General features: G+C 42.1%; 1 protein-coding gene across 10 annotated transcripts in view; it reads left to right on the top strand.

Annotated features, from left to right (window-relative positions):
- The window catches only part of TBL1XR1 (TBL1X/Y related 1), a 181,158-nt gene that overhangs the window by 148,645 nt on the left and 6,748 nt on the right, over positions 1 to 25,765 (top strand). For 9 of the 10 annotated variants that reach the window (XM_059731165.1, XM_059731166.1, XM_006274788.4 and 6 more), the window contains 13 exons: positions 1,868 to 1,970; positions 9,576 to 9,721; positions 11,540 to 11,759; positions 13,818 to 13,950; positions 14,485 to 14,626; positions 14,881 to 14,944; positions 15,046 to 15,143; positions 16,554 to 16,614; positions 17,347 to 17,468; positions 17,956 to 18,030; positions 22,331 to 22,458; positions 22,701 to 22,866; positions 24,014 to 24,115. In XM_059731165.1, coding sequence (XP_059587148.1) covers positions 1,913 to 1,970; positions 9,576 to 9,721; positions 11,540 to 11,759; positions 13,818 to 13,950; positions 14,485 to 14,626; positions 14,881 to 14,944; positions 15,046 to 15,143; positions 16,554 to 16,614; positions 17,347 to 17,468; positions 17,956 to 18,030; positions 22,331 to 22,458; positions 22,701 to 22,866; positions 24,014 to 24,115 — 1,515 coding nt within the window. In that variant the 5' untranslated portion in view covers positions 1,868 to 1,912. Of the gene's footprint in view, positions 1 to 1,851; positions 1,971 to 9,575; positions 9,722 to 11,539; positions 11,760 to 13,817; positions 13,951 to 14,484; positions 14,627 to 14,880; positions 14,945 to 15,045; positions 15,144 to 16,553; positions 16,615 to 17,346; positions 17,469 to 17,955; positions 18,031 to 22,330; positions 22,459 to 22,700; positions 22,867 to 24,013; positions 24,116 to 25,765 lie in introns of all 10 variants that reach the window. The other variant, XM_059731164.1, reaches the window with a different exon arrangement.

Below are 25,765 nucleotides of genomic sequence, written 5' to 3'. Positions count from 1 at the left end.
TCTATCCACGTTACAGTCCATTCATCTACCCTGTACTTCCTTAGCTTGCTTGCAAGAATGTTGTGGGAGATCCTATCAAAAGGCTTGCTAAAGTCAAGGTATATTATGCCCACTGCTTGCCCTGCATCCACAGAGCCAGTCACCTTATCATAGAAGGCAGTCATGTTGGTCAGGCATAACTTATCTTTGGGGAATCCATGCTGGCTATTCCTGATCACTTCCAAGTGCTTAGAAATGGAGTCCTTGAGGACACACTCCATGATTTTTCCAGGGGTGAGGTGAAGCTGTGATTGGTCTGTAATTCCCCAGATCTTCCTTCTTCTGTTTCTCAAAGATGGGCACTATATTATCCCTTTTCCAAGCATCTCCCAGTCATCATGAGATTTCAGAGATAATGGTTAGCAGCTCTGCAGTCACTTCAACCAACTCCCTCAGCATCTTTGAGTGCATTGTGTCCAACCCCATGGACTTGTACACATCCAACTTATCTAAATAGTCCTTAATGTGTTTTTTTGGCCACTGGCTGCTCACCTCCTCCCCAAACGGTGTTGGCGAGCGCAGTAATCTGGGAGCTCACCTTGCCTGTGAAGACTGAGGTAAAAAAGGCATTGTCTTTTCCACATCGTCAGTCATTAGGTGGCCTCCCCCATTCAGTAAGGGAACCCACAGTTTTCCTGATCTTCCTTTTGTTGCTGACGTACTTGTAAAAACCCTTCTTGTTACCCTTCACATCCCTTACTAGCTGCAACTCCAATTGCACTTTGGCCTTCCTGACTTCATCCCTCATTGGTAGCCTTGTTAATGTACTGCAGTTGTGATTTGCTGCACCTTTGCTGTCACAGTCCCAGTTCCTGAATACAGACAGACAGTCATGCCAAGTTGTGTAAAAGTTTGATTGCTACTGAGAGTCTACATTATTCTCAGTAATTTGTCTCAGGTTCTCAAAGGCAAGTGTGTTAGCCCACTTTGCCTCCTTTTATAATGAAAGCTAAAATTCTTTTGGGCACTTGTTTGACTTGCATACTGGTATATGCATGCAGTGAAATAAGCCCAGCCTTCTGTCAGGATATATGTACTTTTTGTTCACGAATACACACCACTCATAGAACCTGTGTCACTCTTCAGATACCAAGTAAAAATAAAATACGTATCCAGTTATCTGTGTATCAGCTTATGCCCCCCGCCCCCAATCCTTTAATTACTGATTAAAAGCAGATTTAAAGGAACATGATCAGGTCAATATTGGTCTGAAATGTGTATCTTGTTTTAAATAATATGTTTTTGCAAAGCCTATGGTATGACTAGGAGTTTATTTTATTTTAGGGGAAGCAGCTGTCTTTCGTAAACAAGTAATGCCTCGCGGTGTTCGCTGTTCAGACACTGCGGTATTGTGATGTGGCATGACAGTCTGAAAATGAAATCGGTTAGAAAGTAAACGTGAGATTATATGTACAACTGTGAAAGCACATATTCTGTTTTCGTTATCCACTCGGAGAAATGCTAATAGTGAAAAAGAAATGATTTAAAAAATGCTACAAATTACATTACTTGCAAGTGTGAGGTCAAACCTGGCATTGCTTGATGTAGTCAAATTAGCCAGTTAAGGGTCATCAAATTAGCCAGTTAAGGGTCTGGTCTCTTATTTAATAGTTGTCTGCCATAAATGATGTTTTAGAAATTCAGACTGACTTTTTTTTTGTGAAATAAAATTTCACATTGGGGGGGGGATTATATATTGTGAAATAAAATTAGCTTATTAAATATTGCTGAGAGGTTATCTATTTAAGTAAACAGTTTGTTGGAAACCTACACTAGCTATCAAGAAGTGCGTGCCTGTCTGACTTACACTAGTTTTCTTTGTTTTTAGGGTTATATCCTTCGCTGTGACCTCATGGTTTAAGTGGGACTAAAGATGAGTATAAGCAGTGATGAGGTTAACTTCCTGGTATATAGATACTTGCAAGAATCAGGTGAGTAGTCCATCTAAATTCTTTTGATTTTCAAGAAATAATTAATCCGTAACTGGCTCTGCTAAATGCAGACTAGATTTATAATTTTATCTGTAGGTGGATGCATCTGCTGAATATGAATTGTTTCTGTGTTTGTGTGTCCAAATCAGGACACTTGATCCTAGTAATTTGCCTCCTACAGCTTAACTGGTTTTAGTCATTTTAATACTGTTCAGGTGCCAGACAACTCAGTGATGTAATTTGTGGGGAGAGGATTTTTTGATGTCTTGGATAGCCAAGATACTTTCTACCATTTGGTCTGGGGCTACTTGAAGAAAGGTCTGCTGCAGAAAATACTCTTGCTATCTAGTTCTGTTCTGGAGTTGTCCAAATAGTTCTCTTATGGGATGGGTTTCATGGTAAAATGTGGCCAAGGAATCAGAAGGCATTAGTCCATTTTGGAGGAAAAGAGCATCACTGAAGGAGACCATAATGTACCTACTATAAATGTGGTTAAGTAGGTTACTATAAAAATACTCCTTCTGGCAAGGGACTTACTGTGTAGGAATTCTAATCTGTTTTAGCTGCCTAGTTTTAACTACCTGTTTTAACTTCTAGTGTAAGATTAGCAAAAGTCCCCTGCCTCCCAAAGCTAGTGGTAGAACAAAATCCTAATACTTGTTATATGCAAAAGGAAACATTTTATTTCTTGTGTCTACCCAGCTCTCTGATGTATGCAAGATGCAAGAAAAATAGAATGTACCTTTAGCTAGTTGGTGATATTTACTGTCTTCTGTTTGAAAAGCTTCTAGAAACCAACCACAGCAGCAGGGTGTAGCTCAGGGGTAGGCAAAATTGCGGATCCGGTTAGCAGCTGGACTCCATTTCCCAGCAGTGCCTGCCTGTGGAGCTGGGGCTGGTTTCCATGGAGACCCCAGCAGCAGCTGCACTATGGGAGTGCGGGGCCGGGGTTTCCATGGAGACTGGCCCCAGCAATGCTGGCAGGGCAGGGAGCTGCTCTGGGGTCAGGCTGGGATCTTGCAGCGGTAACAGTATGATATAGAGCAGGGGTGGGCAAAATACGGCCCGCAGGCTGGATGCAGCCCGTGAGGCCATTCTATCTGGCCCGCGGGACCCCTAAAATATTTACAAAATTAATATTTATCTGCCCTTGGTTCCTGTCAAAAATGGCAGGAGCCAAGGTCTGTAGGACCTAGGGGAAGCCCAGTGGGCTCCCACAACAGCAGGCCCTGCCTGCCACCCCCCCCCCCCCAGCTGGAAGCCCCAGTAGGGGCTTCTGGCTGCCCTGGCAGTGCTGGAACCTCGGGTAAGGGGGGGTGGAGAAGGGCAGGGGAGGACCCTGGGCAGGGAAGGAGCCCGGGGAAAAACTGAGCGCGGGCGGGGGGAAAGTGGCCTTTCACCCACCCCATGGGTGGCACCCCATGCTGCAGCTGCTCACAGCCTTCATGGGGCTGCCTGTGCCTGCTCCGGACAGCCCTGCGGGCTGCGAGCAGCTGCAGCAGGGAGCACCAGCCACAGGGTGGGAGAGGGGTCACTTTTTTCCCTGGGCTTCATCCTGGCACGGAGGAAAGCAGCCCCTCCTCTGTGCCCTGTGCCCCGTGCCCCACGCTGCAGCCGCTCGCAGCCCATGCAGGGCTGTCTGGAGCAGGCACAGGCAGCCTCAGGTGGGCTGCGAGCAACTGCAGCACAGGGTGCCAGGCACGGTGCAGGCGTGGGGCCACTTCTCCCTTTGCCCCCCCTGCACTCATTACCACCTTGGAACCTCGTCCCACTGCTAGCCTGGGCCCCATGCCAGCACCAGCTCTAGCCTCACCCGTTGGAGCTGCGCATGGCGACAGAAGCTGCAGCTCCCCCGCTTGCCGCACCAGGCAGTGTTTGCCACTGTCACCTCTGGGCTGCCCAGCATGCAAGCTCCAGGCAGTCAGCAGCAGCCAACACTGCCCGGTGTGGCAAGCGGAGGTGCCGCAGCTGCTGCTGCCGCGGACAGGCGAGATCAGAGCCAAGTGGGGCTGAGTTACAAGCTGGTGCTGAGTGCAGGGAAAAGTGGCCCCTTGCTCTTCCCATGGCCAGCACCCTGCACTGTAGCCGCTTGCACCCCACGTGGGACTGCCTGTGCTTGCTCCAGACAGCCCCATGTGGGCTGTGAGCACCTGCAGCAGGGAGCACTGGCCACAGGGCGAGTGAAGGGCTGCTTTTCCCCGCGCTCAGCACCAGCTTCTTCCCTGCCGATGAGCAGGGGGTTGGTGCTGTGCACTGCCCCCCACCTGTACCGCGGGGCTGGGAGGCACTGGGTGTGGGTGGGCATGGGAGCCAGCAGGAACACGGGGCCCTCATCGGTGTCTTGGGGCCAGTGCCGCGGGGCCTAGAGCAGAGTGGCAGCAGCACGAGGTCCCAGCTGCTGGCAGGGGCTCTGTGGACCGGGCCAGCTCCCCCCTCTCCCTGCTAGTGCAGTCCAGCCAGGCACCACAGACCCCTGCCAGCCTGTTCTCCACTTGGGGCCCAACCAGTGCTGGCCCTGGGACATTGGTCCCAAGATGGTGACCAGGGGGTGGGGTACCTGTCAAGGGGCGGGGCTACCCATGCGGCCCTCGACAACCTGCCAAAACTAGGTAAGTGGCCCTTCCCCCAAAATAATTGCCCGCCCCTGGTCTAGAGCCAGGTTGGAGCCATGGTCTGCAGCCTGCATGGTTTAGGCAGAGGCGTGTGGACAGTGGTCTGTGGCTCTGTCCTGGCTCTGGACCACATTGTCACCACTGCAAGGAGCTGGGGCAGAACCATGATACTCTGCCCCTATATGCCTGCCCAGAGTGTGCAGGGTGCAGACCACAGCTCTGCCCTGGCTGCAGACCACACTGTCACCAATGCAAGATCCCCGCCTGGCCCCCGAGCAGCTCCCCACCCTACCGCATGTCCTGCCAGCACTGCTGGGGCTGGCCTCCATGGAAACCCCAGCCCTACACTATCACACTGCAGCTACTGCTGGGGTCTCCATGGAATCTGGCCCCAGCCTGTGTGTGTGTGTGTGTGTGTGTGTGTGTGTGTGTGTGTGATTCTTAGAGAATTCTTTAAATATATTCGACATTAATCTCATATGGATCTCACAGAGAGCTGGTTGGATTTAGGTTCCTTAACCAATTTTGAAAATAGGACTTGGGTATGTTTGAAATTTTTTTACCCAGGGCTTTCTTTACCAGGAACTTAATGTCTACTTTTCAACTGTATTGGATATAACCTCAATAATATGCGTAGAAACTCAAAGAAGTAGTCTCCCCTTCAGGAAGCTCAGTGTAAATTCTCTTTCTGGTTTAGACCATGAGAGAAGCTCCTGTTTTTTAAGCAGCACAGCTGATGATCATCCAGGGTATGATGGGGAATGAGATAATACACCAATCCATCAGAAAATGGAGAAGTCTGCTTCAGGAATAGGGAGCTGCTGCAATTACCAAAACCCTGGCAGTAATAGTACAGCGAGTTGCTCTAGACATGTATGCTCCTTTCTATTCAAACATCATTTAGATCTGAGAATTGTTTAATGGCTTCTGGGAGATTTGGAGGCTAGAAACTAACTCTGTAAGAGATCATCCAGCTCTACTGGCTTATTCTTTTGTAACTGGGTTACTCTTCTCCTTGGACCCATACCCCTGTCGTAGGGGAGAGGCTTGTGCCCTCCAGTGATCCTCTGAGCTATGTCGTCTGGAGCCTTGTAGGCTGTCTCCTGGCAAGCAGGTCTGAGATGAGGCCCCAGACTAAGCATGGCCCAAACTCCTGAAGACTCCAGTGGCAGAACAGGCATACTTGAGGACCCACAGGCTCTCTGCAGCTGTGAAGACGGGCTGCGGTGGGATGGAGGTCTCTGGTTGTCTTGGAAATCCTTGCCCCTGAGTTCAGGGCTGCTTCTGTCAAGTTTGTGTGGTTGTAGCTTGCAAGTTACTGGCTTCCCCACATTAAAAGATGTCACTCACAGGCCTCTGCCAGGGAAAAATATCTTCTGTAAACCAAGTCCTGTGGCAGCAGACAAGTGGCGGTGGGGACAGGAACAATGATTTCTGGGAGTTCCGAGTCTCAAATCTGCATGTAGGCATTGGTCATATGATGGTTGTTTTGCACTTACCAAGACAGAAGTACAATTTGGCAGCTGTGGCCATGACTGAGCAGTCCTCTTTAGGATTCCCGCTGCTCACCCTGACTGGGGGAGGGGCTAGAAAAGGTGCCCTGCCCTGAGCATAGGCTGTCTCAAGCCCCCCTGGCTGGATTGCCACATCTAGTGGGATCACTCTACCTGCAGCCACAACCTACTGAAATTTGCCACAGGGAATGTACACACTCTCTCTGAATACCTGAGCAGTAAGTGCTCTGAAAAAACTGTCATAGTAGCTAGAGAAGTTGCAAGATATGACATTTGATATTGGTGCCCTAAGCAAGACCTGCTGGGCAGATGAAGGCCAGTTGAAAGGAGGAAGAGGTTTTGGAAAACCTTGTTTTGGAAAGGAACATTGCCTGAAGAGCGGTTCATTTATGGGGTTGGCTTTGCCATCAAAAATAAGTTTGTCAGTCAGCTTTCAGAACTCCCCATCAGAATAAAGGAACACCTTATGACTCATTCCACCTCAAGCTCAGTAACAACCAGCATGCTGCAGTCATCAGCGCGTACGCCCCCACACTCGATGATAAAGTCAACAAGGAACATTTCTACTGCTCTCTTTCCATTGCTGGAAAGATTCTTCCATCCTTCTGAACCGCTTCCTCCCCCTTGCTGAAGATGTCCTCCCAGAATCCCAGTGTGGCTTTATACCATCACGGAGTACTACCGACATGATTTTTGTTGTACAACAGATCCAGAAGAAGTGTAGAGAGCAACACCAGAAGCTGTTTATGGCATTGACCTAACCAAGGCTTTCAACTCCATCAACCATGAAGCCATATGGAAGGTTCTGGCTAGGTTTGGCTGTCTACTCAAGTTCATCAGTGTCCTCAGGCTACTTAATGATGGGATGACCACCACAGTCCTTTGCAGTGGATCAGAGACAGACCCAGTTATCATCTGTACTGGTGTCAAGCAGGGCTGCATCATTGCCCCAACCCTTTTCTCCATCTATCTTGCTGTGATTTTGATTTTCATCCAGGACTGCCTTTTTCCTGGAATCGGGGTTGGATATTGAATGGATGGCTAGCTTTTCAACCTGCAGCACCTTCATAGCAAAACGGGTCACCAAGATTGGCATTATCAACCTTCAGTACGTTGAAAACTGTTAAATCCTTGCGCATACTGGGGCCGATCTACAGTCCACTCTTGACCTTTTTCAGGTGCTTATCATTGCCTAGGACTCTCCCTTAATATTGGGAAGACCAAGGTGCTCCATCAGCCTGCCTCAGCACAAGCTGCCCTCTTCCCGGACAAATTACCATTGGTGGAGAACCCCTGGAAAACATCGAGCACTTCCCATACGTTGGCAGCCACATCTCCCAGTCAGTCAGTTTTGATGTAGAAATCAAACGCAGGATTTGCTGTACCAGCATGTCCTTCTGAAAGCTGCTTTGCTGTGTCTTTGCTGATCGAGATCTGTAGATGGAAACTAAGATCCTGGTCTACGGTGTAGTGGTTATCCCCACGCTCTTCTACAAGTGTGAGACATGGGCGACATACTGGGAAATGCTGGCTGGTACAGGTCTCAATGGCAGTGCACCATACATCAAGCTACAGCCTACTTTGAAAAGAACCGCCTTCCTCAGGAAGGCAAGAAAAGGCATAGGGGGAAGGAAAGCATACAGCATCCCGGCCAAAAGCAGGGCCGCCCTTTCTCCCCCCACAAGGTACTACCTGTCATATCTGTGGAAAAACTTGCAGAGCATGGATTGGACTTCTCAGCCATATTAAAACCCACCAACAATAACCCCCAACAGACATCATCCTTGTATTGAGGGATAGCCAAAGAAGACTCTTTTGTGCAGGGTACTGTGAAGATCATTGTGATCTTCAGAGAAAATCTCAAAAATTAAAATATGTATTTATTTATCAGTGACTAGGTCACAGGAATTCTTTTGATCTAGGTCAGTGGCTCCCAACCTAAAGTCGCACCCCAAATCAGGGTCACCTCCTGCCTGCAGGGCTGTCCCGGCACATGGTCCACGCGGCTCTCACTGCCGCTGCCCCCCATGATCCCAGCCTGGCCCAGGCTCTGCTGATGCTGCTGGGCATGAGTGAGTTGGGGGTGGAGGTTGCGGCCTGGATTTAGGGTCTCAGCAAAAAAAGGTTGGGTGGGAGCCACTGATCTAAGTGATCATTTTCTGTATTTATCCTAGCTTATTTTTAGTGAGATGGCATGAAGACAGACTCCACACTTTTGTAATGAAAATAGATCAACTGCTAATGCATCTGTGAAGTCATGCTGACTCTTGTTTCTGGAAAATGTTACAAAAACATTATAGAGCTATAGTAGGTAGTTAACAAATTGGAGTTTTCAACTCAGTAGTCAGTAACCAGTTGTGTTCTGGTTTTAGGTCTATTTGTCATTGACTAAAATTAGTGCTTCTGGGGGGTTGAGTGAAATATTGTGGCATCATCTGTGAGATTTTTGTTCAGAGTTGATGGAGACCAATGTGGCATCTGTCCTCTGCTCAGAGATTCCTTAGACTGAGAGAGAGAGAAGCACCAAGAAGCAATCGTGGATGGCAGAAGCTTTCCATCTCTCCCTGCCAGAAAAAAAACCTTACTGTTCCAGATGAATTTACAGAGAGCCGTTATAAATTCTTATTCCATTTCCAGATTGCTGTTGTCACAGAATTAGTGCTCAAGAAATTAATCTATTTATATAAATTTTGTAGTTCCTGTTGTCTGCAGCAAGAACTCAGTAGTCTCTGAGGAAGGAGTTCTAAGGGGATAATTGTCCATAAGAGCAAAATTAATTGGCTAAAACAAATCTTTCCTTTACAAGAAATTTACCTTTTCAGGGCAATCAAATAAATAATATCCATGCCAGTGTTTCAGTGTGATAAACTTTTCACCCTTGAATTAGTGTATAGCAATAATGTGGTTTTAAGTACCAGAACATGCACTAAAGTGCACTGTCGTTAATTTAATTCTGCACTCATTGAGATTTTCTTCTTTTTCATATGCAATGAGGGCAGAAATGTAACAAGTGAATTTTGGTGTGTCGGTAGGTTTGGCTAGTTTATAACCTAGTAACTTGTAATACTGAAGGAATATGCTTTATCTTTGTTTGTTTCTATTTGGCTCCTACTCTAAAACCCTGTGAGGAAGGTATTTAAAAAAAAAGGAACAGAGAAAAAATTAATTCTTTTTTATCTAAACATGTTTGTTACAACTGCTAACTGATTATAATTAACACTAGTTATATTGTATATAAATTAAGGTTTGCATAGTTTACACATTAAAACTATAATAAAGGAAACACATATGAGGTCTCTAATTGACTGCATGGCTGTGTATGGTTTATATATTAGTTATATATAATTATCTCTTAGTTGATGTATTTGCTATACCACTGCAGTAGCTTATTTGGCTTTTACCAGAAGATCTTGCTTTGAGAAATTGTGCTGCCAGTATATGAGTGACTACATACTGATTGTTTTCCCTTTTGTCTTTAGGGTTTTCTCATTCAGCATTTACCTTTGGTATAGAGAGCCATATCAGCCAGTCTAACATAAATGGTGCTCTGGTGCCACCAGCTGCTTTGATTTCCATCATTCAGAAAGGTCTGCAGTATGTAGAGGCAGAAGTCAGTATTAATGAGGTAAGTAGCTTTCTCATTACTTATGCAAGTATTATATACTTGCTGGCATCGCATTTTAATGCTAGTATTTGTTTCTTAACATTCTTTTGTCCTATTTATTTATTTTTACTTCAGATGCCTTACTGCTGGTGTTCACCATGACTCCACTGGTGGAACCAGAACGAAGTGACATAATTGTGTAAGGGTTCTGCCCAGTGCAGCCACGCAACATGGTGTGCTGGTGCAGTTAAAGATCCAAGATCTGTGGAGTTTTTCCTCAAATGCAATGTTGTAGTTAATCCAGAAAAGTACAATAAAATAATAGCAAAGATAAAATAGCCTCATAACTTCTGTTTTGAAGGTCATCTTGGAAATCTGGGGATTAACAAGAAGCACATCACAAAAGAGTCTGGAGTTCTGTTGGGTGAATAATTCAAGAGTTTGAGAATTTGTTCAAGCTCTTTATTTGCTTCCCTTTCAATATTGGGAAAAATTTCCTTTTTTGCAGGAGCATCTAGTTACCAACAGGCCCAGGATCCCCTTTATCTTTGAACTGTGATTCCCTTTTCAAGCAGTGGCATTAGGATTTTCAGTAAAGATCCTTATTTGCTTTTGGATTTTTAAAGCATATGACAGTCCTTTAAATGCACGTATTGTAATCTTGGCAACTTTTGAAGAAGTTGCAGTAGAATGACTCGAGAAGAGAGGCTGGGTTCAACCAACTACAGTAGCTGCTGCATTTCCAGAGGTGGAGTGTCGGAAAGAAAGCCATACAGCTCTCTTGTAGAAGATTTATCAATGTAATGAAGTGAGGGGGCTCATAGAAAAAGAATGGCTTTCCAAAAACGGGAAAAGGTTTGAATGTGGCTGGACAGGAAAGATGGAAGTCCAGACCTGTTTTACAGAGGCCTGTTACTCTCCAGCAAAATCACTGGAACTTGCTGCCTTTGTTGTTATTCCATGAGTGTGCTTCCAGCAGTGCAGAAATATTGGTTGCTTGAGTTGCCATCAAGTCCATTAGCGTTTGCATCTTACAAAAGCAACCATTAATATGTATCACTTTGGTTGTGGCCAGGATACCAATTTTGCAGTAATTCTGGTATCCTCTCCATCTCCCTTGTCCCTCTGACTTGGTTAGCTGCAGATCCATAGCTCCAGTAAAATAAATCTGTTCTCTAGGAAAGGGTCATAAAAAAGAAGCGAAGTTCAGAACAGAAGAGGGAAGCCTATATTTATCTCCAGGAATTCTTCCAAGGTTCTAAAAATAGAGCTTTGCAAAGCCCTAACAAATGTAGAAGAGGCTATTTTTGCCTGGGTCTTGTCCATTTCAGGATAAATTTCTTCGTGGTTGTTTTCAAGTATGTTAGCTCTGTTCTTGTATAAAGAGAGAGAGAAGAAAAAAAAAATAAAACGTGGCTCTCCAGCTAATGTGTTCATGGAAATGTTTAGTCCAGTAGAATATAATAACTGGAACTATTCGCAGCTCTTGAAACATGCGTTAGGAATTTTGTTACAGCCCCTCGTATCTGAAATTGTATTCGTAGGTAGTATACATATTTTTTGGCTGTTTTAGGCAATTTAGCAAATTTTTCGGTCCCAGAGTCTCTATAGTGGTTTGTACACTAAATGCACATGATGATTACTTCAACCTTTGAGCAGAATTTCAGCCCTCGGTGCAGAAAAATGAAATATTCGGAAGATTGCTTGCTTCTGTGTTTGTGATTTATCTTCTTTTCAGTTAACTTTTAGACTGACTAGTTTTTCTTAGGAATTTTTGCTAACAAGGCCAGCTAATATGGTATTGTCCTTTTTGTTTGTTTTTCCTCCTCTCAAAAACAGGATGGTACCTTGTTTGATGGTAGGCCGATAGAGTCTCTCTCACTGATAGATGCAGTAATGCCTGATGTGGTACAAACAAGACAACAAGCCTACAGAGATAAACTTGCACAACAGCAGGCAGCAGCTGCTGCAGCTGCAGCTGCAACAAACCCACAGGGATCTGCAAAAAATGGAGAAAATACTGCAAATGGAGAAGAGAATGGAGCGCACACTATAGCAAGTAAGTTGAGGCAGAAGATGATGACATGCACCATTGAGTAGCTGTGTCTTTTGTCGTTTATCCTATTTAATGTCTCTGTAGATTACTCTGCAGACAGCAAACACATTTGTGAGAATAATAAGCATAGGTATCTGTAACCTCTAGACTTTCAAAAAATAAGTTTGTGTGTGATGGTTTATCAGAGAGTTTCTCACCTTTAGATAACTTTTCCTGGCTTGGTTTGTGCAAGTGTGGCATGTGTGTAGATGCGGGGTGGGAAGGGTGTTATTAATTTTAGCATTAGTACTGTTTTTGGCCATATTCTTATTTTCTTTATGCTACTGAAGGCTATTGATACAGGGCCCAGCTGAAAAAAAACCTGCAGAAGCAACTGCTTCTCCCCAGCCCACCACAGTCCTCAGCTTCAGTGTAAATAGGCTGCCCTGACTTGTACTGAAACGGGGCCAGTTACTAGTTCTCTGATGGCCTCGCCTTTTATCCATGAAGATCTTGGATTTATAAAAGAACCTAGCCCCACTTGTAAATTGAATGTTGAATCATTTTGATCACAAAAGACATCTATTCCAATTTATAACAAAAGATCATTATTCTCTTCGTGCGTTAGATAGCATTAGTTGACAAAAGCGCCTGCAAATTTTGTTTGTGCAGTGTTCCATTTATGCCCCTTAGTCACAATTGGTCATATAAATTGGGTTTTTTATATAACATTTCCTATTTGTGAACATTACTTTTGGAAGCACTCGGTCTCATGAATGTTATAGTAAAAAAGAATACAATGGGGGCACAAACCCACAGAAAGATTTGTTTAGGATTTTGAATGACTATCCACTAAAAACTTTTGCTTTATTTCCCCAGTTTTATGGTTGATGTTATTAGCTCCTTTCATTTATCACGTAATACATGGACTTCGAGAAATACTCTTGTTTTTTTGTTCAAACAAATCACTTTTTTGTTTTAGGGTTTACATTTTAAAAATCCATAATTTTTGTTCTTTGCTTGTTAACTGTGAGCTGTGACCTTAAGTTTTCCAACTAAGCTCTGTATAAAAGGTAATATACCAGCAACCCCTGCTGGCTGCAACGCCAAATCATTGTGTCATTGATTCTCTTAAACTGAAACAGTGTTTTTACATGTGGTACTCTTATCTGAAGACAGGTATTCTGTAATAGTCTCTTCTTTTGTCACTTACATCCACGTAATATCAAAAAAGCTTTAAAGCCTAAATTAAGCAGTAAGTACAACATGGTGTTGTTTAAACAGTCCTGCTATGAATATATGTGGAACAGATGAGCTCTTTATCATTCTTCATATTCATTTACTTCAAGAAAACTCTTCATAGGGATATATTTTAAATAATCGAGAAAAGACTGGTAGTACTTGGCAGTGAAGATCTTTTTAATTTTACAGAACAATGTGGATTTGATTCATCTTCCATGTGGAAAACTTATATATTCACAATATGAGACCAACAAAACAAACCTCCTATGGGTATATAATACAATCGATTTCCTACACATTTACTAAAATATTATTTGCATATTTATTAGGCTCATTTTCAGAAGGGAAGTGGCTGAATTGTTGTCTTGCCGGTTATTGGTGACCCTAGTTAAATGCTAAAATGTGGGAGTGTCAACATTTCATAAACACAAGAAGTATGTTATTTCAAAGTCGTAAAAAGATTTTTCACATAGTGCCTGCCCAGTAGGGAGGGGTTATACTTTTGTTAATTCAGTTTTTAGAGATTTTTCACAAGTAGATTTAGCCTCAGTTTGTGGGTATCCACAGAGAGACAGGTTAAAGAGGCCTAAGGTTTAGAAGGAGAGTTCTTGACACCTGTTGAAAATCAACTCCTTTTTAAAGTTGATTTTCAACAGGTGTCAAGAACTGGGTACCTGAAAACGTTGAGACAAAAATCACTGTTGTTTTTGCAAATCTTAGCATGAATCATGTGACTTTACTCCCCTAGAATTTGCTTAACAGTTAAAATTCATCCCACAAACCTGCAACCCCCAGGTATAAACATGCGTATTCTTTCCACTGTTGTTTCCCATAATGCAGATAATCACACGGATATGATGGAAGTGGACGGAGATGTTGAAATCCCTCCAAACAAAGCAGTGGTGCTGCGTGGTCATGAATCTGAAGTATTCATCTGTGCCTGGAACCCTGTTAGTGACCTTCTGGCCTCAGGGTATGTTTTTTGGCAAGAACACCAAATGGCTGCTCACCACAGTGCTGTATGCCCTATAGCCACAATATCCTGTGCCACTGTCCTGTACTTTCCTGACATTGAATATTTGGGCCCCGGGGCAAATAGATTTCTCCACAAGGTATGTAGGGTTGACAGCATACAGCTGCCAGAGGATTTGGGTGCGAAATGCTAGGCTTCCGATTTTAAAACATCCTAATTATCAAGATTGTTCTTAATCTTTTTCTCTACCAGGAAACCAGAAATCCACCATAGACATCATCCAGATTCTGTTTAAATCAGTTGGCATTATCATTTATTCACTGGGATCAGAGAGATGAGACATATTTAGCCATATGATATGGGACTTAACTTTTCTCGGCTGTGTGCCTGTACTTTGTATAGAAACATATTAAACTAGAGCTTTCTTTTTCAAATAGGGATACCAAATAGGTGCTCGTGCTTCTTGAAGAAGGCACCAGCCTTTTGGTACTTATGATTTTTTTTTTTTAATTTGATGTTATGCTTGTTTTGCAGTTCTGGAGATTCAACAGCACGGATATGGAACCTTAGTGAAAACAGCACCAGTGGCTCTACGCAGCTGGTACTCCGACACTGTATACGAGAAGGAGGGCAAGATGTACCAAGCAACAAAGATGTGACATCCTTGGATTGGAATGTAAGCAGAAAGGGCAGTGCTGCAAGTACTTGGAGAAAATTGCACTTGTCACAAGGCGTTATATCTGGTGTTGCTTCTCACAAAGTACTTGTGCATTAGTGTTATGTCAGACTGATTTTTGATCTCACCACGTGCATTTCTTAGAGTCCAGCCTGTGAAATAAACCTGAAAAAAAATGTTTTCTGATGAACTGTGAATGTGCCTGTTAGTTTTAAGTTATATAATATGCCAACCCATTTTTTTTTTCCTGGCAGAGTGAAGGTACACTTCTAGCAACTGGGTCATATGACGGGTTTGCAAGGATATGGACTAAAGACGGTAAGTGAAATGCTGTCCAGTTCTGTTAGATTTTCCTGCTTAGTGGCTCGCAACATGTTTTTTCATTTCTTCAACATAATCGTTTCAATGTAAATTTTCAGGTAACCTTGCCAGCACCTTAGGGCAACATAAAGGTCCTATATTTGCATTAAAATGGAACAAGAAAGGAAACTTCATATTAAGTGCAGGAGTGGACAAGGTGAGAACCTTTGGTTAATTAAATTATAGAATAATTGAGACTAAACAAAACTTTTTATGAGCATTTAAGAATAAAGCCGTAGGAAGTTTCATACTAAATAAGAAATAAGAAAGCAAATATGGGTTTATAAAGAACCTGTCACATTAGACAAATTTAATCGTATTTTATAGTTTCAAATTTAGTGGATGACTTCAGTGGTATAAATGCAGTGGATTCTGACTCTCTTCTCAGGAACATCAATGTATGTAAGAAATAACTCCATTGAAGTCAATGGCATTACCACAGTTTACAGCCAGATTATTAAGAATGTAGATAATTCTTATCTAGAATTTAGATAATTCATCTTTGGAAAAAGGATTCATTTTATTTTGGACCCTCCCTGAACCTTTTGAAGAGCCTGAAAATGGGCTTAAGGGGTAGGCAGAGAATGAGAGGCGCCACTAAATATCATTGGGGGTACTGGCCAGTGCAGCGCCAAGAGGGTCGTCGTTAAGCCAGGTTTTATTTCACATCTTAAAAAAAGTAAAAGAATAATAAACAACATAGTAATTATATTCAAAGCTGTTGTGACGTCAGGAGGTTTTGCAGATGGTAGTGAGGGCAGGAAGTAGTGAAGAGTAGAGGACTGAAAAGTATTGTTTAGGCTCATCAGGATTTATAACCCAGAGGCAGGCTGCAAAGGTAAACACAAACTCCAAAGGAAACAGTAAGCTCAATTATACTATGAAAAAAACCTGCCAGAGGAGATGGAAACCTTCTTAGCTTGAACTATGCAAAACCAGACTGGACAAAGTAACTGAGAACTGAGTGTAAGAAAATATCCTACATTGGCAAGGAGATGTCCTTGCATAAAATGTCAAGAGCCTTTTGCAACACTACCTTGTGTAAGAAAATAGAAAGTCTGTTCTCATTCCAATTGAGTTCAGTGGCAAAATTCCCCTTGACTTCTGTGGGATAAGATGAGGCTTATAATAAACAATAGCATTCTTTTTAAAATCTGTATATTTTATACTGAAATATTTTGTTCATCAGAAAGATGCTAGAGATATTAGCAAACAGTTCAAAAGTTGTCAACAGAATTGGTAAGGGAGCTAAAAGGTTTGATTTATGTGACTAGACTTAAGTTTATATATGAAGTCTTTTTTACATTAAAGTAATAAGGATGCAACAGGAGTATAATTAGGAGTAGCAAAAGGAAGTTAACAAAAAAGTAACAGATGCTGCGAGGAAGATAGTGACGAGGTGGTCCTTGCTTGGGTTATACAAAACTGAACTTGTAGCACTAGAAATGTGTGATAAGGAAAAAGCTCGGCCAGTGGGAAGCTGGGATTAAGTGACCTAATAAAGTTAATGATGGGAAAAAAAAATCTCTGAACAACAATTTTACAAGTATGTTGTTTGTTTATTCAGACCACAATAATTTGGGACGCACATACTGGAGAAGCCAAACAGCAGTTTCCTTTCCATTCTGGTACGTATTATTTTAGAGATGACTGTTCAGAATGATCTAAAGTAGAAGAAGAGTTGAAAAGTGAAACAGAAGTTCTGGGATATTTAAGGTTTATTTCTAATTTTTTATTTTAACCACACGGTTTGCAGACTAACTTCACTATGCTCTGTTATATTGGCCCTCTTTGCTGTATCTGGAGACATGGAGTAGGTCTTCCTTCCTAGATGAAGAATTGATGAAAACTTCTAGCTTTGATGTGTATGTCTCTTAAAAAACTTAACCAAAGATTAGAATTAGAAAACAGAAAATAGAAAAACTTGTGTTTTCCATTTTTACTTTATTTATGGTTATCGAAAATGTAAATACCTTTTTAAGGTCAGCATAGGCAGCCCACATTCACATAGGCAGAAAACAGCCAGTGGGGTCACTACTAAATACTCCCAGTGCCTCCCAGGGGTTGTTTACAACAGATTTGTATCTCTTTCCCTCGGCTTTTACATAATTGTTTCATTTAAAAAATGTTTCCAGTTTTGATTCTTTCTTGATAAACTTGTTTTTATTTGTCTGCACTGAAGCTGCTCTTGAAATGTTCAAATTCCATTGAATCATAAAATTAAGTCACTCCCTCTTGGCATTTGTTCCTGTTTACAAGATCATACACGGAAAACTCACAAATCAACCCTTCTAAAACATTGTGATATACGTTGTAATATATATATGTTGCTTAACTATCTCTTATTTTTCCTTTTTTAGCACCAGCATTAGATGTTGACTGGCAGAGTAACAACACATTTGCCTCTTGCAGCACAGATATGTGTATTCATGTCTGTAAATTAGGACAAGATAGGCCTATCAAAACCTTCCAGGGTCATACAGTAAGTACTGAAACAGATTGCAAAGTTTGGATTTGCTATCTGATTGTATCGGTAGTAATTTTAATTGGGAATTAAGACCCTGTTGTACTAAGCATTGTACACGTATAGTAGACGATCCCTGGTGAGAGGCATTAGATGACTGCAGCAAGTAGCTGAGGTGGACTTTTGTTACAGCAATAAGCATCAGTCTTAGTGCACATAGCTGGGTGTCAAGTGTTTATTAAGTCTAAGTGAGTTTTTGGTGAGATTGGTGGATACGGTAACCATTATGCAGGAGAAAGCAATATGGTGCCATAGGAAAATGTGATTAAAAGGTAATAAGTGTTGGTACAGCTGGTCAACTGAAGGTGGGGGGTTGAGGATTACATTTCAGAATATTAATTGATTATACAAGTATGTGTATTTACTATCCAACTTGATCTTTTTGAAAGCTGTCACTTATCATGCAAATGAAGACTTCAACTTTTTTCTCACTGTTCACTTTTAGAATGAAGTAAATGCAATCAAATGGGATCCCACTGGTAATCTTCTGGCATCCTGTTCTGATGACATGACTCTAAAGGTAATGTCAGTTTGGGACAGTCTTTTATTTGAACAATTATTGTACACTGCCACCTCTAGGTTTATTGGTAGAACTGTAATATGCCCACCATTAGCTTAATGAAATTATCTCATTCATTTTCTGAGACGCAGGTAGTCCTTGCAAATCCTCTTTTTGTCACGGTTTCCATCCAGAGAGCCAAACCCTGTGAACTTATACACTGACTCTTTAGGGGTTTTCAGCATGATTTTAAGAGACAAATATTCCTATTGAAGGATTGGACCAATTTAATAATCACATTGTCACATAACCCTAAAGTTACAGCAGAATTATTCATTCATGGTCAGGGGCCTGGACCCAGTGATCTCACAAGGTCCCTTCCAGCCCTAAACTTCTGTGAGTCTGTGAAAAAGAAATATCCACCCATCTATGAGTGTGCTTTAGTGCGCATTAGCTTATTTTAATGCATATTAAACCATCACTAAAAACCTACTCTTTAGTTAATGCACATTAAAATAGATTAATGTACATTAAACATCACTAAAATCCATGCTCTTTAGTTAATACTCATGAAGACAAGCTAATGTGCATTTTCCTAGTACCTCACAATGTAGGTACTAGATTTAACATGCATTAATGCACATATAGACAGACCCAGTGCCACATAGCATATGTGTAGAACTAAATAATCAGTTCCTGTATGGGTTTTCTCCCAAGACATCTCTCTTTCTTGCAGGTGCAATTTATCACTTTTAGTCTTTTGTGTGTAAGGACTATGTCTAAAAAGAACCACTCAACACCTTTCACCATATTGCTCCCCAGTTTCCCTGGAAGCCTTTCTGCTATCCCTGGTTTGCTAAATGAATACTGCCCCTAATTGCCTTCAGCATCAGTGTTTGCACCCAGATAATCAGAGCAACATGGCTCTGTACATACAGGGATTCAGAACTGGGGAGAAGTATGGAATGAAATATTTTGGATCTTAAAGTAAGTTAGTTCCTTCTTTCATAAGGAGTCCCACTGTTGTTAATGGAAATTCAGGGTATCCTAACACAGAGCTACGGTATGAGAATCTGGCACATAGTGTTGCTTTATATTTGTGAAAATGGAGCCCATGGACCCTTCAGGTTGGGTGTATCTACATGTGCACTTTATTATGGAGTTGACTAATTAGCTCCACAGTAAAACGTCAGTCTACATGTGCACCGATTTTAGGGCACAGTAAACTAATTCACTCTGCCATAGTATGCAGTACTTTACTGCGGTGAAGTATGTGTGTAGATGGTTACTGGTGCAAATTGCACACGGTCAGCACAGTCAGCTGGGGGCTTGCTCTGCCTCAGCTCAAATTGCTCCTGTCTGAGGTGCACATGTAGACGCTACGCACAGGAGCAGTGACTCCAGTGCAAACTTACTCTGGCATTTGTGTTGCCTAAATTTCACATGTAAATGCACCCATTCACTCTAATGTACTTTGATCAGTAAAACGTAGGCTTGTGCGAAGCGGCCAGTATTCGCTTCGGATTTGGCCTATTCGGGGAACAGTGTTTTGATTTGGTGATTCGAATCACTGTCCTGAATTGATTCAGCCTAATCTGATTCAGAGATTCAGCCACTGCTGAATTGGCCGAATCTCTGAATCAAACAAGGCCCCATCACCTGACCACTCTCCCAGCCCCGTCAATAGCTGCCCTGCCCAGCCCCAGTGTCCTGGCATTAAAAACAAAAAAAAACAAACAAACAAAAAATCCACTCACTGGCTCCTGCCGGAGGCGGGGGCTCTGCCACAAACCCCCAGAGGCGTGATGGCCACTGCAGCAGCCAGTGAGTGTGGGGCTTTTTTCTTTTTCTTTCTTTCTTTTTTTTTTTTTTTTTTTTTTTTTTAAGTGCCAGGACGCTGTGGCTGGGCGGAGCAGCCATTCACAGGGCTGTGAGAGCAGGTGGGGATGCGGGGGCGCTTAGGAGAGCTGAGGGAGCAGGTTGGGGATGGGGCCTGGTGGGGGTCCCTCCATGGTCCCCTCCTCCAGCCCCACCCCATACTTATCGGCATGGAGCCTGGGTCCAGCTCCCTGCAACGGCGAGCAGGGACTGCCCAAATCTCCAAGTCTTTTCTGAATCAATTCGGAGGCTTCGAATTGATTCAGACCTTTTAATTGGTCTCCTGATTCAATTTGATTCAGAGTCAGAGATTTGACCGCCGAATTGGGCCGAATCCCCTCCGAATTGAATCAGCAGCCGAAGCTTCACACAGCCATAGTAAAACGTTAATTGAGATTATTTAAGGCATTCTTACCATATACACTTTGAAACTTCTTTCTATTAGAAGTCCTATATACACTCAGGGAGCAGAGGAGCAGAGGAAATTAATGCTCTCCAGCAGACTAAAGTCACGTATATCAGCATCCCCACACTGAAAAATGGTGCTGGGGCACTTTGAACTAAAACTTGTCAAACAAGCTTTAGTTCAAAGCACCCCACTGCCATTATTTTTAATGTGGGGATGCTGTTACATGCGACAATCAAGGCTTGCTAATTAAAGTACACCGCCCTCCCTCCCCCCGGCCTCCTGGAGCACATGTGAAAATGTCCTTTGGTTTTGGATAACAGAATTAATAATTACATATCTAGTGTAAATATTTCAGACCATCAAAACTCTGTTGCCCGCAGAGTGGTCATTGCTCACCCCCCGCTGCTGACATGCCTCTGTAAATGGGGCTTCCATACCCTAGATTTCCATGGCAAACCCCACCCCCAAATTCTCAGCTCATTTGGGAGCCTCGCAGGCCAGACGATCAGGCCCACTGTCCATACATTTGACACCCCTTTTACATAGAATTTGGTAAAAAGAACTTGTAGTCTAATGCCATTTAAAAATCCATTCTCAGTATAGATCTTTGCACCTCCAGCTTGGTAGTTCAATGTAAGAATTTTATCAATACAAGTTGGATGCCTGTTGACAGTCTCCATTGATACAGTTGAATATCCACATCACCAAAGCCACTATTGTAATTGGTACACATTAGCTGGTGACAGGCATGGGCAACACCCCCCCCCCCCCACCTCCTCCCCCCAAACAGTGCTTTACTGTTACTGGAAGAGGAAGCACGTTAGTTCATTCTGACTCCCCAGTGTCTGCATAGATCGTAAGCTTCAGCGGCTTTTTGGCACTTGTATCTAAAGCTGATTTCAATCAACTATAAGATAAAAACAATAAGCCCCACTGAAGCGCGCAATCTATACAGACAGTGGGTAAGCCAAATCAAAGTAATGTGATGCCTCTTCTGGGCATGCAGGGTGCTTGGCGCAGGGACGTGCCAAGCTTAAAGTAAAGCACTGTTTTGTTTTCACATATGTAAGCAGCATTGGTACAAGAGCTGGGGTATCCTTACATTAAAACCATCAATATAGGGTTTTTAATATGGGACCACTGAATCTTTGTGACGGTTAATTTTCAATCAGCCATTTTAAATCAGAATTCATATACACTTTTTCTTTTGTCTCCCACTCTTAATTTCTAGTCTCTCTTCAAAAAGGTCCTCATTCAGAAAATTGTCCTAACACATGCTAAAGCTCTTTCTTGAAAAGAGATGGAGTTCAGCCTGTTCTTAAAAGCTTTCCTGAGTTGGGACTAAAAAAGATACCAAGAAAGGAACCACTTGGACAAATAACTAACATATCAAGTTTTAGATCTGTGCAAAGTTTAAACGCTCCAAAACGAGCTTTGCAATAAAAACACAGATGCGCTCTTAAAGAAATGCTGTCAGTTGTGTCATTATTTGTATTGCAGTATCACTTCAGAGCTACCATCGTGAGCAGGATTCCTTTATGGTAGCAACGTGCAATCTAAATAGAATCTGATGGGTCCACCAAGTTCAAATCCTTAAGTATTTTTGCATTAGGAACATATTATTCTGTATTAAAAAGAAAATTATCCCAAATATCCTTTCCTACAACATGGTAGTGGAGCAGGAAGCTGATATTTTGTTTAATCCAGACAAACACATCTGTATAAAGTCAGATAATTGCCTTCAATTATTTTTGTATCGTGTCTTCACTTAGCACACACTGATGAGTTGGTGTAGCACAGATTCTTCTTTATTTTTTAACCCTAAGGTATTCTGGCAGTTTAAAGGAAAAAGAGCACCAAAAGAAGGATCCTCAAACTTTTAATTGAAAAAGGAGCAGTCAATCTATGATTTGGGTGGCCTAAAAAGGTGTCATTTGGGCCCTGTTTGGTATAAGAAAAAAGAGGCTGAGATAATCAGTATGTCATTTAGCATTTATGACTAGTGTCTGTGTGTTTTCTTCCATTTTGCCATAGATATGGAGTATGAAACAAGATAGTTGTGTCCATGACTTACAAGCACACAACAAGGAAATTTATACTATCAAATGGAGTCCTACAGGACCTGGAACAAACAATCCAAATGCCAATCTTATGTTAGCAAGGTAATACTTAATCCTGTTTTTCCTACCACTCAAGAAGTTGGCACTTGTTTACTTAACTTAGTTTTCTCTAAATATATGTTTGCAATACATTTTAACAGCATGAAAGGGGCAATGAAAAAACAGTTTCAGCAGAAGCTCTGTCTCATTCAAGAAGAGATTTTATCAACAACTTCCTAAAGCTTGTATTTAAGAAAATAAAATAAAACTAAGGTATAACTGATTTCTATTTTTTTCCTTTACAGTGCATCCTTTGATTCTACTGTTAGGTTATGGGATGTAGACAGAGGAATTTGTATCCACACCTTGACGAAACATCAAGAACCTGTGTACAGCGTAGCTTTCAGCCCTGATGGCAGGTACCTGGCCAGTGGCTCTTTCGACAAATGTGTACACATCTGGAATACACAGGTATAGCTCTATTGCCCCTGTCTTTGGATAGTTCAAAATTCAGTTTTAATATAAGCCTCCTGTTGACTTTTGGTCTTCTACCATGTTTCACTGTGACGAGGTCCTTTGCCTTTGCTAGCATTCTGTATTGGTATGTAGGCCTGTTGAGTTCTTCTACTTGGCAGCATGCCTATTTGTATTTCAGTTCATCTCACGGCCTATTGCATTCTGTTATCAATATCTATAATTTTACCTTGCCTCTCTCCATTTCATCTATAATCCACTGTCCTTTTTTGGAGTGCAGATAAAAAAACTTTGTATTATTAGCACTTTTATCAGATGGTGATGCTACCCCAAAAATTAAACTATTACTTGTTTCAGTACAGGCTCTCATGTGACATGTTGCCTTTCCACAAAAAAAAAAGTTAAAATTGAACTCCAAGCAAAAACCCATTTCAAGAGAAAAAAATGGCTTTGATACTTTAAATTTGGCACGATTTCATTGAAAGAAAGCAGTAAAAGGCATGAAGTTTTCTGAAATGAGAACGTAAATATTTGCACAAAATTTTGCAAAAATACTTTCACCTGTTTTGAACAGCTAAAGAAAAAATGCTGTATGCCAATGAAAGTGTTTGGAAAGTTTTTATAGGAAGAATATAACTCCAGATGGAACTTGTTGGCGCAATAATTCTCAACCATGAGATCTTTTTGAGGGTGTTGCAGGGTGCCACAGAATATTAGATGTGCAAACGCCTACTTCACAGAGGAATCAATACTGAGAAAAGCAATTCTGACCCGTCATGGTCTGAGTTCCTTACAACAGAAGAATTGCTGTATTATTTTTCCATAGTCCATAAGCAAGTGAAAACTAAAGAGATATATCCTTTTTCCAGGGATTCCTTGAGTCTAAAAATGCTGAGAACCACTGCAGCAGGGCATTACAAAAGGGGACTTGTTTTGCAAAAAGATTGCTGTTTTTAAATAACTTAAATGATTGTCAGTTTTGCTCTCTTCTCTGCATGAGAGAGCCTGATAATGGGTATGCAGGATAATGCTTCTTTTAATATGACAGATAGTATATGAAATATTATGAAGACCATTTGAAATGGTAATACAGGAGTTCTGCACACTGTTCTTATTCATGCATATCCATGCTTTCCCTTTCTAGACGGGTGCTCTAGTTCACAGTTATCGGGGAACAGGAGGGATTTTTGAGGTTTGCTGGAATGCAGCAGGAGACAAAGTTGGAGCAAGTGCTTCAGATGGTTCAGTAAGTATATCAGAACAACCTCTGATGAAGGTTACATTTCGGCATGTTTTAGCTAGCTGGATAAGTAGAAAGGCTGTTGGCTAATAACGAAGAGAAATTTTGCTCATTCTGATAAATAGTAAATCCATATCACTGGCTTCTAAAATGTAACGTGAATGCAGCAGAAAAATATGCTTGTTTTTGCTTAAGCCGACATTAGACATTAAAACAAGAATGGGTGATAGGTGTGTGGTCCCAACGGTGTTGTGAAGCTTACGATGTTACCTGTCACATCCTCAGCATGAAAGTAAAAATGTGAAGTATTATGATTTGAAGCCACAGACATCATAAACCAATGTGTTCCTTGGGGCAGCTCTGGCTCCGGGGGAAACATCTGCAGTGGCCCTGATTCTGGATCAGCTGGGGCAGGCCAAAAACAGTGGAGGCAGCTCTGGGGCTGGGGCCTAAGGTAAACTTGGGGGGAGGGGAGGGGAGGCAGGCTGAGGGGTCACCCTGCACTTTCCCCACCACAGGTTCTCCCCCAAGTACCTCCCATCCTCACTGTGGATCCCCCCAAGTGTCCCTTCCTTCCCCACCCCCAAATCTCCCCTATGCATCCCACCCTCACCACATGGTCTTCCCAGCACTCCCCCAACACATGCCCCCTACTGCCATTGCACAAGCCACCTTGCTCCCAAAATATTAATTTGTTGCTCTTTACATATTAGTGTGTGAAACATTTGCAGTCAATGATTGGCTGTTCACAAGGAAAAAAAAATTGCATGATCTCTTCATCCTCCTTCTGTCCTAAAGAGAAAGCACAGTGAATGGAAGGGTAGGGGGAAGCCTGGTACTCCTGGTACCAAGCAGCAGCAAAATTAAGTATCTCCTAGTTAAATCTTTCTGTATGATGGGAAATAATACTTCAGGTATTTGAGGCATTTGATATAATAAATAAGTCAAGAGTAACTTCTGGAAAGGCCAAAATAGTTTGGTTTCTAGTAGTTCAAAACAGGAAATGAACAGCTTTTTGAGTATCCAAAAAAAGAAAAGAAAACACATTCTGGAGACTTCATCTCAGTTAAAAGCTTTATATAGCCTTTGTCATACAAAAGTTGGTAAAATCCCAGCATCTTGTTGCTAAGAGGTCAGAAGCCCTTGTTAGCTACCTAGAAAGTATAGATTGGACATCTGCTTATCCTAGAAGAGAGACTGCATATCCTCATCCTTAGGTGTACAGTTCTTTTTCTGTTGCGTTCACAAAGTGTGATGCTGATTTTCAGTTTCACGTTTGGCAAGAATGTAATCTTGAGCTCTCTCTGCTGAGGTTTGTTAGTGAAATGATGCATTTAAAGCCACCACAGCCTTCCCACTGATCCAAGGCTAGTTATACCATAAATTGGTAATAAGTGAAGGAATGGAAGGCCCTCATGTACCATATGATGAGTGCAAATGTAGTTTAGATGGGATGATATCCTTCTGATAGCTGTAGGCTCAGTTCTCTGATGCAAGGGAACTGCTAGGTGTAGCAATTGAGCCATCCTTTGATAAGATTATAATAGGAAATTGCACACAATTAGATGCCACCTTCTAGGCTGTTTCAGTCTTTTTTTATTATTTTTCCACAATGTGGATTTAATTAAATTTTACTGTTCTTTACAAACTGGACTC

Source organism: Alligator mississippiensis, chromosome 7 (genome assembly GCF_030867095.1).
Source record: "Alligator mississippiensis isolate rAllMis1 chromosome 7, rAllMis1, whole genome shotgun sequence".
Taxonomy (NCBI): domain Eukaryota; kingdom Metazoa; phylum Chordata; order Crocodylia; family Alligatoridae; genus Alligator; species Alligator mississippiensis.
The sequence above is the reverse complement of the archived record's forward strand: the minus strand, read 5'-3'. Positions and strand labels throughout refer to the sequence as shown.